General features: G+C 42.0%; 1 protein-coding gene across 3 annotated transcripts in view; it reads right to left on the reverse strand.

Moving 5' to 3' along the window:
• Positions 1–2,756: 2,756 nt before the first annotated feature.
• The window catches only part of SEPTIN10 (septin 10), a 52,661-nt gene continuing 30,383 nt past the window's right edge, over positions 2,757–25,034 (reverse strand). Inside the window, exons 5-11 of one of the 3 annotated variants that reach the window (XM_054010801.1) lie at positions 24,767–24,928; positions 23,877–23,973; positions 23,109–23,277; positions 17,524–17,592; positions 13,694–13,826; positions 5,321–5,511; positions 2,757–3,970 (exon numbers count right to left, since the gene is read on the reverse strand). In XM_054010801.1, coding sequence (XP_053866776.1) covers positions 3,961–3,970; positions 5,321–5,511; positions 13,694–13,826; positions 17,524–17,592; positions 23,109–23,277; positions 23,877–23,973; positions 24,767–24,928 — 831 coding nt within the window. In that variant the 3' untranslated portion in view covers positions 2,757–3,960. Of the gene's footprint in view, positions 3,971–5,316; positions 5,512–13,693; positions 13,827–17,523; positions 17,593–23,108; positions 23,278–23,876; positions 23,974–24,766; positions 24,929–25,034 lie in introns of those variants that run through there. The other 2 variants (XM_054010810.1, XM_054010818.1) reach the window with 2 other exon arrangements.

Raw genomic sequence — 25,034 nt, forward strand, 5'->3', positions numbered from 1 at the left:
AATGGGGAGCATCTCATGGCAGCCAAGCTCCATGGGCAGGGGTCAGATCCAGAGGGTGTCACCAGCCAGCACCGAGCTCCTTCAGGGAAGAGGCAAGAGCGTGTCAGGCACCGGTTGGAGCTGTGCCACCGCCCTGCCTGGGGATTGCCCATCTGTACAGAGGTGGCCTGGCTCGGGGAGCAGGGCAGGGAGGGCTTCCAGGCAGCCAGGCAGTGCCCTGGCTCCCACAACATGGAGCGCCAGGGCTGTGAGTGGGCCAGGCGGCTCCTACCAACTTCCAATGTGCTGGTTCCTGGCAGAAAGTGACAGTTTTCAAACTGTGGGGTGCATCCCCCCTAGGGAGGAACACTCCACAGTTAGAAAACCTCTGAGCTAAATGGGAGGCAAAAATCTGAGGGGGCATGTGACCCTGAGTGTCTCCCCCCATGTTGCCTCTAGTAAGCGCAACTATGATTAGTCTAGGGCAAGCAAAATGATTAGTTATGGGTCTGCCCCTTAGTAAAGGTTGAGATGCTGCTTAATGATGTTGATGTCACAAGCAGTTCTTGTTTCCATATGTTACAATGACTCTGTGAAATACAGAAAATATCAGTACACTATTTTAAGTCAGGTATTTTCTCCATCTAATTTCATTGTGCAACTGTAGATTCTCTGGAATATGGAAAAAGGAAAATATTATATCAGCAATATCAGGGGATTAAAATAAAATTTTGCTGTGAGAGGAAATCAAAGTCAAGGTACAAATATTACTATATCTTAAAGTTACATTAAACTACAAAGCATACAAAGAACACGTTAGGTAAAGTATAAAAACTATAAAATCATGACTGGTGTGGAGAAAGTAAATAAGGAAGTGTTATATACTCCTTCTCATAACACAAGAACTAGGAGTCACTACATGAAATTAATAAGCAGAAGGTTTAAAACAAATAAAAGGAAGTATTTCTTCACACAACACACAGTCAACCTGTGGAACTCTTTGCCGGAGGATATTGTGAAGGCCAAGACTATAACAGGATTCAAAAAAGAACTAGATAAGTTAATGGAGGATAAATCCACCAATGGCTATTAGCCAGGATAGGCAGGGATGCAAAACCATGCTCTGAAGTGTCCCTAGCCTCTGTTTGCAAGAAGCTGGGAATGGGCGACAGGGGATGGATCACTGGATGATTTCCTGTTCTGCTCATTCCGTCTGAAGCACCTTGCATTGGCCACTGTCGGAAGACAGGATACTGGGCTAGATGGACCATTGATCTGACCCAGTACGACTGTTCTTATGTTCTTTGGTCCTTTACCTAACAGGGCAACTGTTCCAGTGGCCCAGAATGCGTATTTTTATATATATTGTATATATTTTAAAAGGCTACGATTTTTTCCCACAGAGGTTGCGGAAGTCACAGAATCCATGACCTCCATGAATTCAGCCCTGTCCTCCAGGAGCTGCAGGGTCCTGTTTCCCCCACCCCCCGGTGCGGGGGAGGGGGACCTCACAGCTCCCCATGGCTGTGGGTGACGGGGGGCCCCTGGAGTTTCCAGCCGCTGCAGGGCCTCAGCTCCTTGCTGCTGCTGGGACCCCTCCCGGAGCTCTGAGCTACTGCGGGCAGTGAGGCCCTCCTGCAGCTCCCAGCCAACACAGGCAGTGGGGCTCCCCAGAGCCCCAAGCTGCAGTGAGTGGCAGGGACTCCCACTGCTCCGAGCTGCCGAGGGTGGTGGGGCCACAGCTCCTAGCCGCTGTGGGCAGCGGGGGGGTCGGGGGGGTTGTAGCTCCCAGTTGCCAGGGGGGCAGGGGTACCCTGGAGCTCTGAGCCACCGCCCCCAGAGTTCCAAACAACTATGGGCACCAGAGGTCTTTCAAAGCTCCCGGCTGCTGTGGAGCGCCGAGCCCCCACAGATGGTGGGGGCCCCCAGACCTCAGAGCGGCTCCTGCAGCTGCCCAACCTCCGCAGGTAGTGTGGGGACCCTGCACCTGGGATCCCCATTTTGTCAGGGATATTTTTAGCAAAAGTCAGGGACAGCTCATGGGCTTCCATGAATTCTTCTTTATTACCCGTGACCTGTCCGTGACTTCTATTAAAAGTATACATGCCTTAAAATCTTAGCCTTAATGCATACAGTATGCATTGTGATGGGGGCATCAAAACAGCAACAATGAAACTAGAATGAATATCCTAGCAATCACTACATGAACAAAATAGTCCTTTCAGAAGGGCCCACTTAATGAGTATATACGGAATTATGGTAAATTAAAAAGTGTTCCACCTAAACTCTTATTTCCCACATGATGATTGTAAGAACAGTAATTGCTTTCTAATGCTTTGAACTCTATTGTACTGTTAGGCATGCAAGTACACACACTAGAACTTATCCAATACCTTATCTTTCAGGGTAAGTGCACACAAAGGCAGTTATGGACTTTTCCAAACTACATTTCATCTCCAATTATAATACTACTCCTTTCCATTATTCTCCTCCCCTCCTATCAGCTTATCTCATCTTTGTGTGCATCATTTCCTCGGTCTAAATAAACTCAGAAGGGCCAGAGCTTGAGCACAGTAACAGTTTATGAACCAGTCTGATTTCTTGAGGCAATGCGTCAGAACTAAAATTTTATTTTGGCTAATAAATCATTTGTTTAAGAAAAATGTTTGAAAAAACTGCAACTGTATTACTTTTGTTTATTTTTAAGAGTAACGTGAATTCTTACCCTATGTGTCTAATACTAACACACACAAAAGTAGGATTTAAAGCAATTTAGACACATTTCAGCAAGTACATTTTATTTCAGTGAAGTTATGTATTAATATTTTATTTCAAAAATAGTAATGTACAAGTCATCTTTGGAGAATTACATTGTCTATAGATTATTGCAGATAAATAGTTATTGGGGACTTTTAAAATATAAGAATTGTTTTAAACGTGCTTTAACCTAAAGATGCTGAAGTTAACAAAAGGGAAGTTTAGCCATCTGTTCTAGTTGTATGACAATTTTAACACTACAAAGCTATGGTTACTTTCCAACGTTTGTTTTTAAAAAACGATTCTTCAACCTATTCTGTAAGCCACTAAACAGTTTGTCTTTATGTAGTAAAGAGATACAAATAAAGTAAGGCTCCAATTCTGGAAACACTTATACACATGTTTAACTTATGCATGCAAGAAGTCTCATTGAAATAAATGGGACTAGCCATGTTTGTAAAGTTATTTATGTGTGTCTTTAATAGCCCAATTTATTTCAAAAATGCCCAGCTTCTGAACCAGGGAATACATGTAAAGAGGCCAAAGACTGAAAAGCAGATGAAAGTGGATTAGATTATTTTTTAATGACTTGGTCTTCAATTAGTAATGTCAACTACAAATATATTAGCATACAGCACTGAAGACCATGATTCCTGTTCATTAGAAAGCTTAGATCACAAAATCAGGACAGTGTTTCTATAAAAAACAAACCATTGTCAGCAAAATTAATAAGTGGTTATTTGAGCAGATTTAAATATTTAATACATTTCAAAACACTTCAGAAGTTACATTAAATGCTGTTTAGTAAGGAAACAATGTATCAAAATTACTTTCAAAAGGCTATAATATATATATATATATATATATATATATTCACTGAATACTTCTGTACTACAGTATTCATATTATGAATGAAAACTGTCTACGATAGAGATATTTTCTTTGGTACAATGCACTTAAGTGTGACTTGGCCATATGCTCCTAAAGTATAAGGGCATATCAACGTAGCTGCTTAATGGAAATGTTCATTAAATTATATTAATGTAACAGTAACTTACAATACTGTATGCATATTGACCACATACTTTTCTTCTTTAACTTGCAGTAGTAATGGCCATTTTCCAAATTCTTGTTTGGTAAGAAATACAGAAGAAAAAGAAAAAGTATAGGAAACCATAGCTGACTTGTATAATTTTTAACATTTGCTTGCCATAATCCTCTGTATTACATAAAGCTGGAAATGAAACAGAAAAATACATTAGTAAATACAGAGAAAATGAAAAACTTTATACTCAAGAATTATTCATAATGGTACAGTTAATAAATCCATTTTCATGTACAATTCTTACAGAAGAAGACATGAAGGGAAAAGAAAGTAGCTACATTGTTTATAAGATGCAATTTTGAGAGGGTGAAGTAGAAATAGAAAACTGATGTATACACAGAAAAGGTCAAGCCTGGTCTCGGTCCCGCATTCATGGGAATGTGTGTGCCCATATAACTTCTAAAATTACGCTTAGCAGTTGGCCAGTGACATGCAGCTGCGTATCAGGTCAAAATTGAATTTTCAATTTCAATAAGACTGACACAAACAACAAAGCAAACAGTTATTTACAGTTAAATTGTAATCCACCATCAAGGAAAAAAAGATTAATTTTATGATGTTTGTTGTTTTTGTCACACTCAAAGTTAAAACATATTTTGTGTGCATCAATTTTCTTTGTGAAAACACATTTGTTTTGATGAGTTATTTGGGAGTTCTGCTTTTTAAAGGATTCCTGTAACTCCACAATTTTTTCAAGTTTTCACAAGACAAAAGTCAACTGGCTCCAAAAGTGAAAAAATGTGGGCCATATTCAGGATACAGCACAATTGTATGACCATGTTACAAAATCCTGAAAATACTTGTTTGTAATGTATGTGATGATACAATCACAACTATGGCAGAGCAACTGGTTCCTCAGTGGAGTGGAGGTATTGGAGGATTGCAAGCCAATGAGTGCCATTGACCCAGCAAAGATTACTGGTTAGCACTGGCAAAGATCCACACTGGCTTCACTCTTTACTAGAAAATAGCATAGCATCTGATAATACAAAGAATAAAAGAAGAAATGCAAGAAAAAAGTAGTAATCAAAGATCAATTCTACAACTTTTGAAACTAACACATACCCTAAACCCATAAAACTCGACAATTGCATCCAATTGCTATTTCTGGAATTCCCTGTGTGAGATTCTGTCCCTTTCTAACTTCTCCCTCTCACTCTGTTCCTGCACGTTCACAATTTCATGATCTCTGACATCAAAGCACAGGAGTTCAAGCCGAAAACCTGGATCCCTTATTGAAAAAAAGAACTCTCATAGAATATACAGCAGCTCCTCAAATCAGTCAACATAGCTAAGTTATTTGAGACAATGACTCAAGCATAATGATTATTCATACTTTAATTCTCATCATATAAAAAAATAACATATTTACACTGTTTACTAAAATGACTGAAGTTTGGTTATGAATAAATAACTCTGAAATGTGAAGACTTTTTTCTCTATTGATATCCTAGACAGACTGCTAGTATGAGCACTTACTTTTTACGGTCCTTGTCTTTTTTCAAACTAACGCTAGGTGTAGATGCAAATGCCTGTGCTTGAAGTAACTCAGTAGCAGCTTTCCTCTTATTGAATGCAATCATATCATCTTCCAGGAGTTTTCTTTTTTCCTCCAGCTTCATCCTCTCTTCTTGGTGAAGTCGCTTAAGATGTTCAAATTTAGCCTGCAGCTGTTAACCAAAGCACAAAAATTGCATTTCCAACTAGTGACACACGGTGGTAGCCTTGCCATAGGAAAACACTCACTAATACTCAAAGCAAACTTTGTAAGCTACATAGATAACTTGCATTTTGTTATCATTGCAGATTTCTTACATATATTGAGCTCTTAAAACACTGATTCATAAATCAAACATAGGGGCACCATAATCCTGTTAAAAAAAAACTTAAAGAAACTTTCAGAGTACAATCACATATTTATATGCATTTGCATTTACAAAAAATGCTTAAACAACCATTTTTTCCCCAAACAACTTTTTAAAAAAAGGCATTTAGGATGACATGTATACAGATTTTAATTCGTATTAAAAATTAACAGGGAGACACATGGTTCAGCAATTCTTTTCCACCACTAACAGGGAGTAAATAAGCACCAAACCTTCTTATTCTGGATGATCGATTACTGCACTTAACATAATGCTGGAGCCTATAAATTGCAAGAACTAAATAGGGCACTAGATTTGAATCAGGAAATATTTTCTGTGGATCAAAAATTGAGGCATCCACAGGTAACATTTCCAAAACTGAAGAGAGGGCACCTTTATGGTTCAACAGAGGAGTATCCAATCATCACTGAGCTGAGTAAAGAAAAACAACAGCTTGATATAAACTGGAGTTGTGAAGCTCTTTGATATTGGAACCTCTGAGAAGAGGAAAAGATTAGTAGAGCATTCAAAAATTAGGAATTGTTGGGCAGAATATCCCTAAAACTAGATGATCAGAAAGCCATCAGATGGCTGTATATGTATGTAGCCCAGTGTCCATGACTACAATTTGAGTAGTTGGAGAAAAACTATTTGTTGTATTACAAGAGTTAATTATTTATCTGCAAGAATTGTTCTCTGAAGAAACACATTTTAGGCTTGTCTACACTAGCACTTTTGTCAGCAAAACTTTTGTTGGGAGGGGTGTGAAAAAAACCACACCCCTCACCAACATAAGTTTCACCGACAAAAGTGCTGGTGTGGACAGTGCTATGTCAGCAGCAGAGTGTCTCCCACCAACATATCTACCGCTGCTCATTGGGGATGGTTTAATTATGTTGGCGGGAGAGAGCTCTCCCACTGGCATAAAATGGCTACACAGGAGACCTTACAGTGGCGCAACTGTGCCACTATAAGGTCCAGAGTGTAGCCTTAGTTAGTTTCTCTTTGGATCTGTGCAGTTACAGATCCAAGTGAACCACTGCATGCTCAAAATCTCTGTTGAAGCTGTCCATATGGACTGCAGCACTTGGGAGATTAACAAGCAAGTAGTGATCCTGTAGGTCGGTCAGTCTGAGGAGTATTTAGAAGTAACTGCAAGACTACTGTCCTAAATTGGGCAGAATTCAGGTAGAGTAATTCTGCATAAAGAGCTCCAAACACCAACTTTGCATATAAGAGAGATAAGGTAGGTGAGGTAATATCTTTGACTGGACCAACTTCTGTCAGTGGAAGGTACAAGTCCTCAGAGCTATACAGAGTTCTCCTTCAGGTTTGGGGAAGGAAGCAGTGTCTGAGAGTTTGTTTACACTTACAAAACTGCAACTGTGCTGCTGTGGCACTTAGTGAAGACCCTACCTACACCAACAGGATAGCTTTTCCCATCATGTAGGTACTCCACCTCCCCGAGAAGTGGAGGTGGAGATACACCAGGAGGTAGGTTGATATAACTGTGTCGCTAGGGATGTGCAGTCAATGGTTTCAGGTTTTTTCCCCTGTATTGAAGAATGTTCTCCTAGAATATTTTGGTGGCCCTTTCCAGAATGCAATCTACTTCTCTGGTGGAATGTCCTTGTTTAGGGAAGGTGGTTTTAAGTGTGTTTAGATGTGCAACCTGGACTTTCTCTTTGGAGCAAATACTGTGGTATTTGAGTGGCTGGCTATAGACAATACATTTTTTGGTGCGTCTGGGGTGGTTGCTGGATCTATGGAGATAAGTATGGTGATCCGTGGGTTTCTTGTACATAGAAGTTTGTAGGGTTCCATTGTTTAAGCTAATCATGGTGTCCAGGGAGTTGAGGCTGGTGTGGGAGTATTCTACGGAGAGTCTGATGGATAGGTGGTGGTTGTTAAAGTTGTGATGAAAATCTATGAGGAAGTTTAGGTCTTCTGTCCAGAGGATGAAACTATTATCAATGTATCTCAGATATATCACTAGTTTCATGGTGCATTTTTCCAGAAATTCTTCCTTGAAGTGACCCATGATGAGGCTGGCATATTGGGGAGCCAGCCCAGTACCAATGGCCATTCCCATAGTTTGGGCAAAGTGTGTGTTGTTAAATGTAAACTCAAAGCAGCACCAGACCCTACCAGAACAACAAACGCAAAACCTGAAGACATATCTTCACAGCTACAAAGATCAATACCTCCCATAAAACACCTTTCAAGATCCATGGGTTCTACACATGCTTATTACATGTAGTGTACATCACCCAGTGCATCAAATGCCCCAAGAATCACTATGCTTTCAAAAGAGTTCACACAGAAAAACAAAAAACAAACACCATATCACTGTGGGTGAACACTTTTCACAAAGCAATCAGTTCATATCTTATCTTTTAATACTTGTCCTCAAAGCTAACCTGCATAACATCTTAAAAATGAGAGAACATGGGAACTTAAATTCATACTCTGCTACACACCAAAAACCATTGACTTCACAGGGACACTGCTTTTATGGCTTATTACAACAATTTGTAACACACCACATTGCCTGCTACCCACCCTTAATTGCCCACTTCAAACCCTTTATGCATAACAATCTAACCCCCAATTACCCACTTTATTTCAAGTGACCACTTCAAACATGGGTTACCCCTTCTGCTTAACAATATCTGTCCCAACTTGTATTTAGCTCAGACACTCTGCTTCCTTCCCCAGACCTGAAGAAGAGCTCTGTGTAGCTTGAGCAGTACCGGGTTGACCATGGCGCCGGGCCCACACTAAGAAGGGGCCCTGGTGTCTGGACCATGACCCCACCTCCCCTCCCCACTCTGTCTGTGCTCTGACTCAAGGTCCCACCCACCGCTCTCTCCTCTTCACCTCCCTCCCTCTTGCCTGACCCGTGGGTGTGGGGCCAGTGGCACAGCTGGGCTGGGTGGGCTCTCAGGGGTCATGTCCCAGGGGTCTGCTCCACTTGCAGGTGCAGCTCTGGCTCAGGCAGTCTCTGTTGCCCGCCACCTGTGGGGCCCTGCCCACCTCCCCAGACCGAACTGCCCAGGACTGGTGCAGGGACCAGGCCGGTCTCAGCCAGTGGGTGGGGGGCAGCGCAGTAGGCTGGGCTGGGCGGCTCCAGGCAAGTGGGTCCTGATGGAGCCCAGCCCAGGGAGGCTCTGGCCTGGCTGATTGTGCCATTCCCAAGGAGCCGGAGTGATCCCTGACTGTCCCCAGCTGTGCTGCAGGCTCAGCTATGCACAGTCACTTCCCAGCGGCTGAGGCCGGAAGGCAGGCAGGGCGTCAGGGAGGGGGTCTCTGGGGGACCACTGGCAGTGGAGTGGGGTCTGTGTGGGATACTCCTGGGGGAATGAAAACCGGTCCCCCTGCAGATTTCTTTGCTTCCCTTTAGAAAATGACGAAGAAGCAAAGGGAAGCGGGGGGAGTGGGAGGCGGGGCAGCTGGGAATGCCCATGGGCTTAGTTTGGGTAGGGTTGCCAGGTATCCGATTTTCAACTGGAACACCTGGTTGAAAAGGGACCCCAGTGACTCAGGTCAGCACTGCTGACTGGGCTGTTAAAAGTCCTGTCAGCGTAGCGGGGCTAAGGCAAGCTCCCTGCCTGCCATGGCTCTGCACGGCTCCCGGAAGCAGCGGCATGTCCGCCCTCCGGCTTCTAGGTGTAGGGACAGCCAAGGAGCTCCGCACACTGCCCCCACCCCAAGCAACGGCTCTGCAGCTCCCATTGGCTGGGAACTATGGCCAATGGGAGCTGCATGGGGGCTGCGACTGCGGACAGGGCAGTGTGCAGAGCCGCCCAGCCGTGCCTCCATGTAGGAGCCAGAGGGGGGATATGCCGCTGCTTCCAAGAGCTGCCTGAGGTAAGCGCCGGCTGAAGCCTACACTCCTGACCACCTCCCGTGCCGCAACCCCCTGCCCCAGCCCCGATTCCCCTTCTGCCCTCTGAACTCCTCGATCCCAGCCCGGAGCCCCCTCCTGCATCCCAAACTCCTCGTCCCCAGCTCTACCCCCGAGTCTGCATCCTGAGCCAGAGCCCTCACCCCACCCCCTGCCCCAGCCCTGGGTCCTCTCCTGCACCCCAAACTCCTCATCCCTGGTCCCACCCCAGAGCCTGCACCCCCAGCTGGAGCCCTCGCCCTCCCTGCCCCAGCCCAGAGCCCCCTCCTGCACTCCGAACCCCTCAACTCCAGCCCGGAGCCCCCTCCTGTACCCCAAATCCCTCATCCCTGGCCCCACCCAAGAGCCCACACCCCCAGCTGGAGCCCTCGCCCTCCCTGCCCTAGCCCAGAGCCCCCTCCTGCACTCCGAACCCCTCAACTCCAGCCCGGAGCCCCCTCCTGTACCCCAAACCCCTCATCCCTGGCCCCACCCAAGAGCCCACACCCCCAGCTGGAGCCCTCACCGCCTCCTCATCCCAACCCACTGCCTCAGCCCGGAGCTCCCTCCCACACCCTGAACTCCTCATTTCTGGCCCCACCCTGGAGCCTGCACCCCCAGCCACAGCCCTCATCCTCTACCGCACCCCAACCCCGTGCCCTAGCCCGGTGGAAATGAGAGAGGGAGTGAGGGTGGGGAGAGCAAGCAACAGAGGGAGGGGAGGATTGAGTGAGCGGAGGCGGGGCCTCGGAGAAGGGGTTGGGCAAGAGTGTTTAGTTTTGTGCGAGTAGAAAGTTGGCAACCCTAAGTTTGGGGGGCATTGCCCCAGCAGAGGTGAGGAGTGGGGGGGTATATGGGGTCATATGCCACTGCCCCCCCTTTCGGTGACTGCAGAGCTGCCCAGCTGAAAAAGAAGGGTGCTGCTCAGCTCCGCTGACTTTGCAGCTGGACACTGCCTTCTGGGTCCTAGTGCTGGTTGTGCTTCCCTTCTGTGTGCTCGGAGCTGTCCTGTTTTTTGTACAACAGTGAGTGCCAATGGTGGGGTGGGGCAGGGGCCGGGCTGGGGATGGGGGAAGAGGCAGTGGGGAAGGAAGAGGGATGGGATGGGGAGGGGATGGAGCAGTGAGGAAGGGGCATTGGATGGTGAATAGAAGGGGATAGGAGAAGTGGGAGCCCAGCATGCGGCATCCCCTTGGCAGGAACTGGGGCTCCCCCATTAAACAGGCCCATCAAACTCCCACCCTGACAAGCCTCACCTCCCCTACACCTAGAGCACCCCAATGAGCCCCCCCACACACCCTCTCCACTGAGCCCCAACCATCTGCACCTGGACCTCCACCCCAAATTAACCCCACCTCCCCTGCACCCAGACCATGCCCTGCCCCGCTGAGCTCCCCACAGCTAGACACCCCATGCTGAGTCCCAACCACCTTCACCTGGATCCCCCCTGCAGAGTTCCATTGCCCCTGCACCTGGAACCCTCCCCCCCCCCCCCCCGAGTCCCTGTGCATCCAGATCCCCTACTGAGCTGCCCACTCCCAGATTGCCCCATACAGAACCCCCTTACCCCCACCTGGATCTCTCCACACTAAGTCCCTCTGCACTTGGATCCTGCTGCCAGGCTGAGCCTGCCTGTCCACACCTGGTGTGTCTTGCGCAGAGGAGCAGGGCCCCAGAGTGTTTCTGGGGCAGGCCTGGCCCTTGCGTTGTGTCAGAGTCAGGTGCAGCCTCACTGCTGAGTCCCTGTCCTGGGATGGGGGGAGGCTGCAGGGTGATCTCCCACCTCCATGCAACCAGTGGCCTGTGCTCCCCACTGCCATGCTGGAACTTCTACATTTATTTATTGACAAAGAAAATTTGCAGAATTTTAAAATATTGTGCGCAGAATTTTTTTATTTTTTGATGCAGAATTCCTTCATGGGGTGCTGTACAGCTGTGATGGTGGGACTGTGAGGGGGGTGCTGGGCAATGGGGTGGTCTGGGGGGTTGCTGGGCATAGGGACCAGTGGGAGATCTCAGCGAGAGGGCGGTGGGCATAGGGATCTGTGGTGGAGGTCTCTGGGCGAGCGGGTGCTGGGCATAAAAGTGGGGCACTGGGCAGGGGGGTGGTATGGCACGGGCCCACCCCTGGGGGAAGGGGCATGCTGGCAACGCAGGGCTGGGCAGATCAGTGCGCATCTGGTGCCTGCAGGTTTGTAAACAGAGCCCTTGTGCTGGGCAGTGTGCAGCGGGGCAGATCCCACCATGCCATGCCCTGTCTCATTGCCCCCAACTGGCCCCTCCCTCTGTGGACCGACCCTTCTGCCCCCCTGCGCCATGCCCCACTGCTCCCATGGGAGCCCACAAATATGTTTGGCGCCAGGTCCGCAAAAAGTTAATCCAGCCCTGAGCTTGAAAACTTGTACTTTTCATCAAAAGAAGTTGGTTCAATAAAAGATTATCTCATCTACACTCTCTCTCTCATATCCTGATACCAACACACCTGCAACACTGCAAACTATCTTGCGTATATCAGAGAAGCAAACTGCAAAGGTATGTTGTAGAGGCTGCCTTAGACCTACCTGAATGTGCCCTGAAACCCATTGGTTGCTGAACACAATAAATCATTCATATCCTGATCTGCTTGGGCAGTCCTATGCTGGGAAGGAGTTTATGATCCTAATCTTATCCAACACATCACAAGTAAAGTAGGGCAACTTGTGAATTAGTTTGATCCTATTTAAAAAATAAAATTAAGACCCTCTTGACATTCAAAGTGTGTAGCTGAATTCCTTTCAAATGCACCAGCATCGCAAGGAAAAATGCAAGGTTAATGGACCTGCGATGGAAATCAGAAACCACTTTAAGACAGGATTTGAGGTAAACATGTAGGCCCATCATATGGAATGTTAAATAAGGAGGCTGGGGAGAGGGGTAAGAAAATCATTTTGCTAGCACGGCTTGATGGAAGACAATCCTCTGAGGAATTTCTTGCACTGACAAATGCCTCAGCTCTCAAGAGATCCATCTACTTCATATCTTTATTAAGTAAGGATCTAGAAGCTCCAGTCTAGATTTCTCCGAAGAAGTGAGGTTTTTACTCACGAAAGCTCATGCCCAAATAAATCTGTTAGTCTTTAAGGTGCCACCAGACTCCTGGTTGTTTTTGTAGCCTGGTAGTGGGTGAAAGTAAAAAGATATTCAAAATCTTTCTCAGGAATTTGATACATAGTGTATGCCTGCTTTAAAGTAGGTAGGAATTGAAGCTTGGGTTAACTCAAAGTCCCTACACAGCTCCAGAATACCCTTATTTATGGGGATAACCACACATTCAGCTGTTTGGGCTGAAGAATATTGAAAACCTGCAGGATTTCTATAGAAAACTTGCAATTTCTTTTGATTAATTTAAAAGATATGCCGAGATACTACTGCAATGGTGGACTTATAAATAATATAAACAGGATATTTACTAGTTTAGGCTTCATCCACCACTCCCTCCCGCACCCCCAATGCATCAAACAAATTATGTCCTTTTTTTAAAAGCACTCCACAATTTAGCTCCATCCCTTCTAACTCATTTTACTGCAACATTGACTCCCACTTTAATTCCACGAATAAGGTCTCAATCATCCACCTCTTCAACAAGCACTCCTGTGCTTCTTCCCATGCTAACCATGATGTATGGAAAATGCTCCCAATCAAAATCTGTAGTCACCACCTTATCTTCTTTCAGCTCCCGCCTCAAAACTCACTTCCGCCATAATGCATACAGAAAACTGCAATCTGATCATGGCTACGCCATGGTAAGCTGTGATCATTGCTACAGAATGGCTAAGAATGTGCAGACTGTTATGTTATCCTGTCTCCATCACTCTGTCCAAGCCCACTTGTGTTTCTCTTCTCCATCTGTCCAGTCCTTTAACTGTAAGCTCTTTGAGGAATGATATTGTCATTTATTATATTTCTGTACAGTGTCTGGCCACAATGGAACTCAACCTAGTTGTGTCTTTTTAGCTCTAGTGCTATACAAAAGTTAATAATGAATAGGTATGATAGTAGTAGTGATTTTGCTAAAATATTCCAAACACCTGTAAATTAAAAAGAAAAGAGAGGCATACTTGCCTCTCGCTCAGCTTCTTTCAATATTGCTTCTTTCTCCTTGACTCTCTGCACAAACATCTGTCTCATCTCCTCCTCCTTCCGCTGCAATTCGCCAAAGAACTCATGCCGCTTAGCTTCATAGGTCTCCTGTAGACTGAAGTTCAGAGAATTTAGTCTCTATCGTATTGTTTGTAAGATAAGGAAACATAAAGGAAGCATGTAAATACAGTTTGGCACATTACTTCAACAAGTTGTTCAGCTCATGTACAAATCTCTCGAATTTCTCATATGCAAGTAATAAACAACCTTAAATAGAAGCAACTACTCCCTATACCTTTGTAGTAAACATGCCTGGGTAGATTAAAAAAACTGACAAGAAGCCCTTTACTGATCTGATTTGAATCACTTCAAATTACAGCAGTTTAGGACTGTTACAATTATTGAAACATGGAGTAGGAACACACTCAATCTCCAATTTGCAAAATGTAGAGTTTACAAGAAAAGGAGGTGGCAGGACACCCAAGATGTTGGAAAAGGATAGGAGTTCTCTCATACTTGGACAGACTGATTGTAATCAATGAAAACTTAGCGTCTCTGAAATGTTTCATCCGAGATGCTACTTTGCATATAACAGCTGTTAGATTGATTATGCCCCTATAAAAAAAGCTAACCTTGGGGAAATAAGTGAAGTAAGAAGGCTCAACCTGAATGAAGGGAAATAATGTGACCCTCAAACAAAATATATAGGATTCTTTATGTGATTTCAAAATTGAATATCCGGGATCGTCATGTGGCTAAAGGTGATATCTGATTTTACAAGTACTTTGATATCCACAATATAGGCTTATTTCCTGAAAAGTCTGAATTTCCTTAACAAAAACAATTTTGTTAGTATGGTTTTTAAAAAATTAGTTTCTTCACACAAGATAACACATTTGAAGCTTACCATACTGGTCTTTGAAATTAGTAAGAGGGTAACAACAAAAAAATAGTTGCTATCAAGCAAACACCTGGACACAAAACACAGAAGCAGGATATCAACAACAAAACTGTTAATCAGATCATGTTTTATTCCTGTACCCACACCTCAGTTCCCATCTTAAAAAAAGGATAACCTACCTATCTTTGAGAAATGTTTTGTCATGCTTGAATGAAAAATGCTCTTTCCAAAAAGTATCTGAATAAAAGTTTTGTAAGACAGCAAAGTCTACGATAATTGAGTTTGTGGGCCAGATCCTCAGCTGGTATAGATAAGTCCATTTATTTTACACCAGCTGAGAACCTGGGCCTGTCTCTTACAGGAAATAATGCTGATGAGTAGTTTAATAAAAGGATCTTTAAAGTATTAGAAATGATTAAGGATAAGATTGTGTCATGAAGGTCACGGATTCCATGACTTTCAGAGACCTCAGTGACATTTTCCTCTTCAGCCGTGTGCCCTGGGGCAGCGGGGCTGGAGCTGTCAGCTGCTGGGGGGCCCCGCAACTCTGAGCCACTGCAGGCAGCAGGGGCCCCAGATCTCTGAGCCACCAGGGTGGCAGCGGGGGCCCTGGAGCAGTCAGCCACCATGGCAGTGGATGCTGGAATTCCCCTCTTCCACAGTGGGACTTAGACTCTCAATCCCCTCCCTGGGGCTTGGGCTTCAGTCACTCCCTATGCCAGACCCCCCCATTATTTTTAGTAAAATCACAGATAGGTTGCGGGCCTGCGTGAATGTTTGTTTATTGTCCACAACCTGTCAGTGACTTTTACTAAAAATAACCATGACAAAGTCGTAATGTTGGCAATGATGTCCCTCTCTGTTCTGGTGTTACGTGTGCCCTGTTTGTCTTCTTTAATATTATTGTTCTCTTTTCTAGCTGCATCTGGCATCTTTCCTCAGCTATCAAGAGCAAGGTTCATGGCTTCCTTCCAGGCTGCTGAAACACTGAATCAACATCTTTTTATTCATTAACTTATGTTCTTCCTTTTTGGCACATTAACAGATTTAAATCCTGTTCAGCTGTTACCACTCAAAGTAATTTTCAGTGTAAAAAGGTCTGAATCAGGAAAACTAAGAACTTGCTGATGTAGATGTCACAATAAACTGAAATAGTTTCACCTCTTGTTTTTTGTACTTAATTCTATGACAGTGGCAGGAAAGCTCCCCAATCCTAAATATCAATCCATTTTGAGTCAACGTAACAGGAAGTATGACATCACCGGTGCTGACAGTCTATTCGCTCCATTTCTTTCTTTCATCCTTCTATGAAAGTTGTGTTGTTGAATGTTTCAATTATTAAATCACATATAGTTCCTTCACTACTTTTTTTCCTCCACACATTCAGCACTTTGTTGCTTACTGCCTCACAGACTGTTGGGTGGTGGGACTGCAACATCCTTTCAGTAGGGTAATGGCAGAGGGGGTTGATTCACCTCTTCTTACTCTAAAGCTCTCCCCAATTCACAGGTAAGTGTTTGACACCATTGGTAAGTTAATCATTGTGACAACACTACTTTCCTTCCTCTTCTCCTCTCCCAATGTGGAATACAAGGATTGTAACAAAAGTAAGTTACTGTATCTCAGGATATGTCTACACTATGCGGTAAGTCGACCTACGCTACGCAACTCCAGCTACGTGAATAACGTAGCTGGAGTCGACGTACCTTAGGTCAAGTTACCGCAGGGTTTACACTTACCTTACTCTTCTTGTGGGGAGTAGAGTACAGGGGTTGAGTGGAGAGCGATCTGCAGCTGATTTGGCAGGTCTTTACTAGACTCGCTAAATCGACTGCCGGTGGATCGACCTCAGAGCGTCCATCCCCGCTGTAGTGCAGATCTGCCCTAGGTACTGTGTGTTTTTTCAACCAAATGAATAGTCCATTTTAAAAAAAAAAGGTCATGGTAGCAACCATTTCAAGTCTCTAAGTATAAACCAGTTTAATAAAAGAAAAGGCTGTTGGGAAGATTAATGAATTTATATTTGTCAGATGTTTTGATACTATGCTATAATTTCAGTTCCTAGACAGATGATTGTTGTTGACCTGCAGCTGGGGTATTTTTTTGAGCACATTAAAAGTTTCAAATATAAGTCATCACTTGAACCGCTCAGATTTAGTGCTGGAATGGTGAAAGGTCACCACATCAATAATTTTATGAGACGAGACCAGGTCACTTCTTTAAAAATAAAAATCACCACAATACCTTAATGAGCAAGTTGTCGCTATCTTCTTTCAAATTAAAAGAAATAGAGAAATTAAGGCACCGTTCCTAGAAATTCATTCACTTAGATATAAGTTGAAAATTATATTTATAGGAATAGTTCCGCAGAGAAACATACTGGCTAAAATGGTACGCATCCATTAATTCCCACAAAGAAGTCTGCCTTGAAGATACCAGATTTACCAAATAATCACTTATAAAAGCAGTTTTTTGTTCTTTTTTCAGTTTGTTTCTAAAATATAGTATTCTTTTGAAAATCACAATGACAAAAACAGAACATGTAATAACTTAAACCCTCCCCACAATGTTTAATGTCAGCAGAACAATGACCTAAAATGTGCTTTATTTTAAGAGTGGTTTATATTTCATCAGAGTTTAAGTTGGCACTATACGTATCTAATTAATTGTGTATACTGTGGTCAGTTAAATGCTTTCCAAAATGTACACAACACTGGCTCTGACATGCTTTGTATAATGCACTCCAGCTTTAAAATGAAAATCTAATACATGGATAGTATCACCCTTTCTGTAAGCAGGGTTGTTGGGGGAAGGGAGTTTGTGACAAAGGCATTTATGTACAAATAAGGTAAATAATTTTTAATATTTTACTAATACACTTCACATACTTCACTATAGCACTACTACCTACCTTTCTACAGAAGCGTGGCTGTGAGATATAGACTTTTTGCTATCTGTGTAACCCTTTAGTAGGGGGACCCTAAAAACAAAGGTGCAAATCAATCAAGTTTTGCTCATGTTCAATGAGCTTAATTTAAGCAGGCTTAGTAGGACACTTAATATTTCTTCTCACAAAGATCAAATGTACAAGTTGATAGAAATATAAAGAGAGTGATCCAAATAACCTACCTTAAGAGTGATTCAGGTAACTTACTCCTCAGATACATTCTATTAATAAAACCCTCCATTTGACAGAAAAGCTTTAGAACTCTTCAGTATCAAAACCCAACAGGAGTTAAGGCACTACAGTTAACAGTCTCAAGATTTAAATTCTGAAGATGATGGCAAGGTGTTTTCAGGGAGTTCTTTGACTGAGACTCACTATCTCAGAGGTTTCCTAAAGTTGACAATAACGGACTTTCAGAACGTACCTAGGTGTTTACCCAAATAAAGGTTTGAACAAGAGGCAACCTGTATCTAAATGACTGGTTTAAGGATGGGGTTTAAGATCCTTTTAGCGATAATGGCTGTCATGATTTTATTGTTTTTATTCTTTATATATACAAGCAGCATAGCATTTTAAGCATTTTAAAAGACGAGATATAGGAATTCCCATAGTGGATCAGACCTATGATCCATCCAGTCCAGTATCCCATCTATAAGAGTAACCAGCACCAGATACTTCAGGAGAAGGTGCAAGAAACCCCACAGTAGGCAGCTGAGAGAGAGTCTGGCCCCTATGACAGTCTAATCCTAATCCCTAGTAGTTAGAGATTGGTTTAAACCCTGACACAAGAGGTTTTATATCCCTTCCAACACTTCCTTTTTTAAGCACTAACTGTAAACACCGTATCAGTGGTTTTCAAACTTTTTTCATTTGTGGACCCTAAAAAATTTCAAACGGAGGTGCAGACATCTTTGGAAATCTTAAAACGGTTTGCAGACATCCAGGGGTCTGCAGATCACAGGTTGAAAACCACTGATCTATACGGTTAGCAAGAACATCCAAACACTCTTTAAACCTCACTAATTTCTGACTTCAAAGACATCCTGTTTTAATGAGTTACACCATCTAAGCATTGCAGGGAAAAAATACGTCATTTTATCAGTTTTGATTTTGTCAGCTCTTAATGTCACTTAATTTCCCCCTGTTCTTATGTTATGGCCTGGGACAACAGAATCTACCAGTCAATCTTCTCTATACTTTTAGAATATCCCTTTTTATTCATCTTCTTTTTATGGTAAACAATCCCAATCTTTCTTCACACGAAGAACTTTTTCATGCTCCTAATCACTCTGTTGCCCTTCTCTGAAAACCCCTCAGAACAAGGACAAGTGCCTGCTCTGAAGAATTTAAAATGTAATCCGACACCATGGCTTAAAAAAGGATGATTAATCCAAGGAATAACTGGTTGCTCCAATTTTGGGCATTCTAAAAATTAAAAAAAAAAAATTGTTCCCTTTAAAAGAAAATTGGCCGGGAAGCTTGTAAAACCCACATGTTGTGAATGTAGAAAAATAAAGAATAAAAAAAGATTAATTTCAATCCAAGAAAGTAAACAAACATCCATTTTACAAGCTGTATGTATCTTTCCCCACCTATGCAAACTAGTAGCGTATATTTTCAATGCTCCTGTAACAGTCAGTTTTCTTCCACCAGAGGATAAACATCTCCTAAGGAAAGAATTTAGGAAATATCCTGGAGTAGACCCTAACACAGCATTGGGTCAGCGAGCAGTGGACTGCAGGAGGGATGCTTATTAGCTATCAGCTAGCCTCCTACCACCTGCCAACATAGGAACTAAAGGAAAGACTCAGGGAGTCACCAGCCTGGAGTCACTTCACTCTGGACTCTGCCTGCACACACTTCTATCTACAGCAGAGGAGAGAAGAAAGGAACAAACACTTCTGCTAGATCAGGATAGAGTATAATATAATTCCACTCATAGATTTCCTACAAATTGATGAAGTACAGGTAATGATCATTTGTTAAAGGGTATGTCAGCGGGTAGTGATTGATCTATCGGGGATCAATTTATCGTGTCTAGTGTAGACGCAATAAATCGATCCACAATCACTCTGCCGTCGACTCCTGTACTCCACTGTGGCAAGAGGCGGAAGCAGAGTCGACGGGAGAGCAGCTGCAGTCGACCCCTCGCCGTGAGGACGTGAGGTAAGTCGACCTAAGATACATCGACTTCAGCTACGCTATTCTCGTAGCTGAAGTTGCATATCTTAGGTCGATCCCCCCTATCCTCCCCCCATACTGTAGACCAGGCCTAAGTGGTAAATGGGCTTTAGGACAGTAATTTAACATTAAAGGTTCCAATAGCTCTGGTCAGTATACTTTCTGCATTAATGGCCATATATAAATGGGGGGCTGACTATCACAACTTTTACTCCAAGGAAGTTGCAGGTGCTCTACACCTGTCAGAATCAGGCTCTGACTGATTATGATTGGAAGCAAACAGAAAGACACTCACCTTTAAGAAAAGCCTACGTAATTTAAGTTACATGATACAAGTAGTATCCTGGTAGATTTCTGGACTTTTAAATTGCAGCTTGCAGATCTACTCAATCTTCAAACAGCTACCATACAATTATCTCTCTCTCAACCTCTCCTCTCCTCCACTCTACTTTTAAATTCTAAATCCTTCAACAACTTGATTTCCAGACTGGTACAGGTTGGCTATTTTCAGGGCTAGTAAACAAGTGTTCTAACCACATGACCAAACCAGTTACGTTTGACTTCAAGTGATGAACCATACACCCTGCAAAGTGTTAGATGATAAATTCTAGTTTCTAAAACTGTATACCACACATCTCTGTTTAGATTAATATTTGTTTAGTATACATCACTACACTTAGTAATACCCTTTTGCGATAGGGCCTCACATGTGAAGCTTATCTCATCATGAACCTATGTGATTCATCTGATCCCTCTTTTCATACAAGTATTCTTTTACAAGGCACATGTATAAGATTTGTTGGGTAGACATCCTTAATTCAGATTAATACAATCTAAATTACAACCAGCTCCATTTAAATCCCGTGGGGATTAGGATATAGTGGTTTGTTAGAACTCCATTATAAACAAAAAAAGTCTGGAATGCAGCTACAAATAAATAACAGTTAACTGTTCTTATTACTAAGCAAACTCACAGAGGACATTAGATTAGGAGGACTACTATATTTATTGGCCTATTTAACCATGAAACATTGTTATCTTTGCTTTCCCAACCCTAATCCTGTTACACCCACTTGTACCTTAAGTATGTTTCTAACTTTTCAATTTGGAATTGGGACCATTTCTTTCCAGGTTTTCTGAGAGGACCTAGCATGCTTTGGGGCACAATAATAATTCCACTGCCTTACATGCAATGGTCACTTATCAACATAGTTTTTCATACTAGACAATTTATGAAAACCAATTATGGTTTTCTCTGCCTATGACCACATCAGCAGTCCTGACAATACAAGACCTATTGCTGTTGCCCTGCAAAAGGAACAGTTTTGGACTAACATTAAATTCAAAATGAATTATCAATCATTAATTAGTGGCAACTATATGAGGGTATGTATTTATTAAATCATCAAAATGACATACGTGCAATACCACAAAGCTCTTGATGGAGCAAAGCCAGCATATTATTCAAATATAGCAAAATTCTGATATTTTACACTGACTGAGAAACCCGTTGCAGATTATCAAATTTTGCAAGTGAACAAACAATTATAAAAAGTCAGGGAAACTGACTTCACTAGATGTACTTTGTTCATTTATTGAGTACAATTTAATTTTAATTATTTGTAGTAATACCTTACACTGCTAAATAGTAGTAAATGTACTATAGTATATTTTGTAAAAGTGTTGGCGTTTTAATAATTTTGCAACTCACTTTGTGAACACATTTTTGCTGAGAAGTGGCCAAGATGGTCATTTTTCTGAGAAATGACTGGATTTGCAGTTCAGTAAAGTGGGAATTATTGAGATTCTACTGTACTGTCTCTGTGGGGCAGAGCCATCCTTTTCCCCATATTGCTGATGGATTTAATTCCAATTAGTAGACTTTCTGTAGTTTATTTTATGATTTGTGTAGTAGTTCCATCAAATACTTTATGGATAATGTTACATTATTGGGCAGGCTGTACATCAAATGAATCCTCTGAATTCTCTCTTCTCATTATAACGTTGTGTAAATTTTCCTTCAGACAAACCAAGTGCCTTCTCTTTTAGGCATCAATGTAATTCTCACTGTGATACAGAGCACAGGGAGAATTGCATGCAGATCCTGCTTGCCTATTTTTGTCACAATAAACCAGTTAGTTAATTCCTCTCTTTAAATTCTTTTACTGTACCTAAGAAGCTTTGTAGCTTCTTCTTGGAGATAAAGATGAAAACTGAGAATTTACGCAACTAGAAAAACTATTCTAAAACTAGTTGGAAAATGTGTTACTTTTTAGTATTAGTAATAACTGGGTAAAGATGGGCAGATATAAAAATATCAAATAATGAGTCAGAGCATTAAAAAACATTTTTAAGTTCCAGGATATTTTGCTGTTTTTTAATGTATATTCCATCCAAGAGTTGGCCACCACTACTGCACAGCAGTAAATTGGCACTTCACAGATTTCCATTCTCAATAGAATTCGACTACTAATTATAGACTCGGAGGAGAGAAAAAATGGCAGTTCAGAAGTCTATTTCTGGAAGAATTCTAACACGCAATGTGCACGTACAAATGAAGCAGTCATACATGTAGAAAGAAGAGGCTACATAAATAAAAAAAGATCAGAAAGTTAGAAAAGATAGAAAAATTGGGAAATAGGAATTATGAGGATTTGCTGTGCAAAGTGCGATTATACAAAAAAAGCCTGTTTACAAGTAAGCGCTTTCTTTTTGCTCTTTATGAGAACTTTTGGAATCCCCCCTTAATTCTATGGCAGGCTATTTGGAGATTTTCTGTGGCATGAACAAATTTCTAATCTTTATGGGTAAAGAAATGTAAAAAGTTAAAAGTAGTACCAGTGATTTTATAGGATAGAAGTTATTTATTCAATTATTTCTGACCATGGAGTCCAACCACACTACCACTTCTACGTCAGATATCAATAACAGATGAGACAAAACAGCAAAGTTGGAAGTATAAGAAAAAGCCAGGTTATGCTGGAATTGGTTTCAACGGCAAGAAAAAAGAATAGAGAATAGTGTACATATATATAGAAGAACATGGGCTGCCAAATGTGTTTTTGCAAGAAATAAATCAAAATCCTCAGTTTTGGAACAAAGCATCAGTGATCTATGAGAAATACAGAAATAGTCTGTACTCCTCTAAAATAGTCACATCACACATATAGTATACGGTGATGATGACTAGATAAAAATATTACAATTTCCATGTATTACTGATATTTCCTTCAGACAGCACTATTTGTTTCTAGTGGTGGGTTAAAGAATATAATTTTTCATCCTTTCCCTCAGACTATAAAGGATTAGGGATCATAATGCAGGGATGAATGAACTCAACATTCAAGCTAAAGGATTCACCCCCTTACCTGACTGGTTTGTTTTCAGGGCCTGTGTCTCTGAAGCCCATCTCTTCCAGTTTGCAGCGTCTATACAGCTCATAATGCCGTGCATGAGTCTGTTCTCTCAGGTCTTCCATATTTGTGCAAATAAGCATCTCACGAAGCTTTACAAAGTCACAGTGGTTCTCATTTTCCACTATTCAAGTAAATAATAATAGTAATATTGATCCATGATATACAAATGACTATACCGTAGAACAGTATTTTTAATAACCTTGGTATTTTCTATTCAATTGGTTGATTAAGTTTTTTGGGGGTAAAAATGTCCCTAGTTTCTTTTACCCAGTTGCTGCCTCATGATTTGTGATACATAAGTCAAGCATTAACTATAAACATTGTTTATCAGGCTCCATTATTTTTCTTTTCATGACTCCCTATTTGAATCTACAAAAGAAATTACTTTCTTTCTCCTCTGTTCTGATATAATAGCCTTGTAACATTTGGTAATGTCAGCTACACCTTTACAATGCAATAACATAACTAATCACCACATCCAGGATCTGATGGCCTGATTTTCAGAGTTGCTCAGAACTCATAAATCTCATTTGTGTTGATCGGACCTGGAAGATCAAGCCATGAATGTTTTGGATCAGTTAGCCTATCGATCTGGCATAAGAAGCCAGCATCAGCCCACTTAATATCAAAACATAAACATTTCTGCATCTTGAGTGGGTTTTATAATGAAAACAACATTCACATACTTGTGAAAAATACTATTCAAAATTCAGATTTTACCTTGTACAATGCCCCAAGGGTACTGTCGAGCTTTCACCATTTTGTTTCCAATCTTCATTTCCTCCATACTCCCCACTACAGCAAATGGTAAATGTCCCTGTAAAATAGTCAGAACAATTCAGTCTTATTTCCCAGTATCCTTACATACGAACTGGAAAACAACATTGAAAATTAAATCAGAGAAACAACAAGCATTTGGAGACAAATAAACATATTGTAACTACCAGTCAGTTTCACATAGCGAATCCATTTAAAAAGAGCAATAGCTAGTCAAATCCTGGCCTGCTAGTGCACTAAGGGACTTTGGAGCTTCAACAGAGGGCTGCACATGTCACAAGGACTCCTGGTTCTCAAATCCAATACAGTCTTCATAGATTGCTACAATAAATGGAGTTTGAGGTAGTTGTCCCTCATGCATCAATTTCTATTGGAAAAGGCCAGCGGACAGTTGTGCTATTTGGGATACAGCCTTCCTCAAAGCAGAATAGGCATCTTCAGCATCCACCAGTGACAAACATGAGGCTATTACAGGAAGTGCAGGGCTTGAGGCCTGAGATCTTGCTCATGCCACAAGCTCAGACAGCCATGAGGCAGGAAATGTTGCCTCAACACTAAATGACTGCTCCACAACCAAACCAGAAGTACTGCTAACTGGGAAGAAAGTTATTAGAGTAACACATTTTGGGGGGGAGGGGACCCAGACTAGATGAGTGTTTCTAAATTTTTCCTTAAGTAGCTCATAAAAAGACAAATGTAAATATCCAAATGCTACAAATACAAAACCCTATTGCCTCAAGAAGTACATGCAAGAAAAAGCATGAAAAGTGGTAAAGAGGATACTTTAATACCAGAATATCAAACATTCTTTCAAATGTATGCAACATACTTACATTCATAGTGGCATTAATTTTAGAAATGGTTTCATCATCTGTTGGAAACTGGTATATCTGGACTCCATTACTAACCAATTCACTCATGAGTTTGATTTTAAACTTCTGTAGTTCAGTTTTAGAAATGGTGTCTGCTTTGGCTATGACTGGTATAATGTTCACCTATTAAATAATATAAACAACATGAGATGTGTAAAGGCTTTGTTTTCAAGCCTGTAAGTTTTATATGTTAAAATATTCAGTTTCCCATAATGTCTGAATTAATTTC

This window comes from Malaclemys terrapin, chromosome 1, assembly GCF_027887155.1.
Source record: "Malaclemys terrapin pileata isolate rMalTer1 chromosome 1, rMalTer1.hap1, whole genome shotgun sequence".
Classification (NCBI taxonomy): Eukaryota; Metazoa; Chordata; order Testudines; family Emydidae; genus Malaclemys; species Malaclemys terrapin.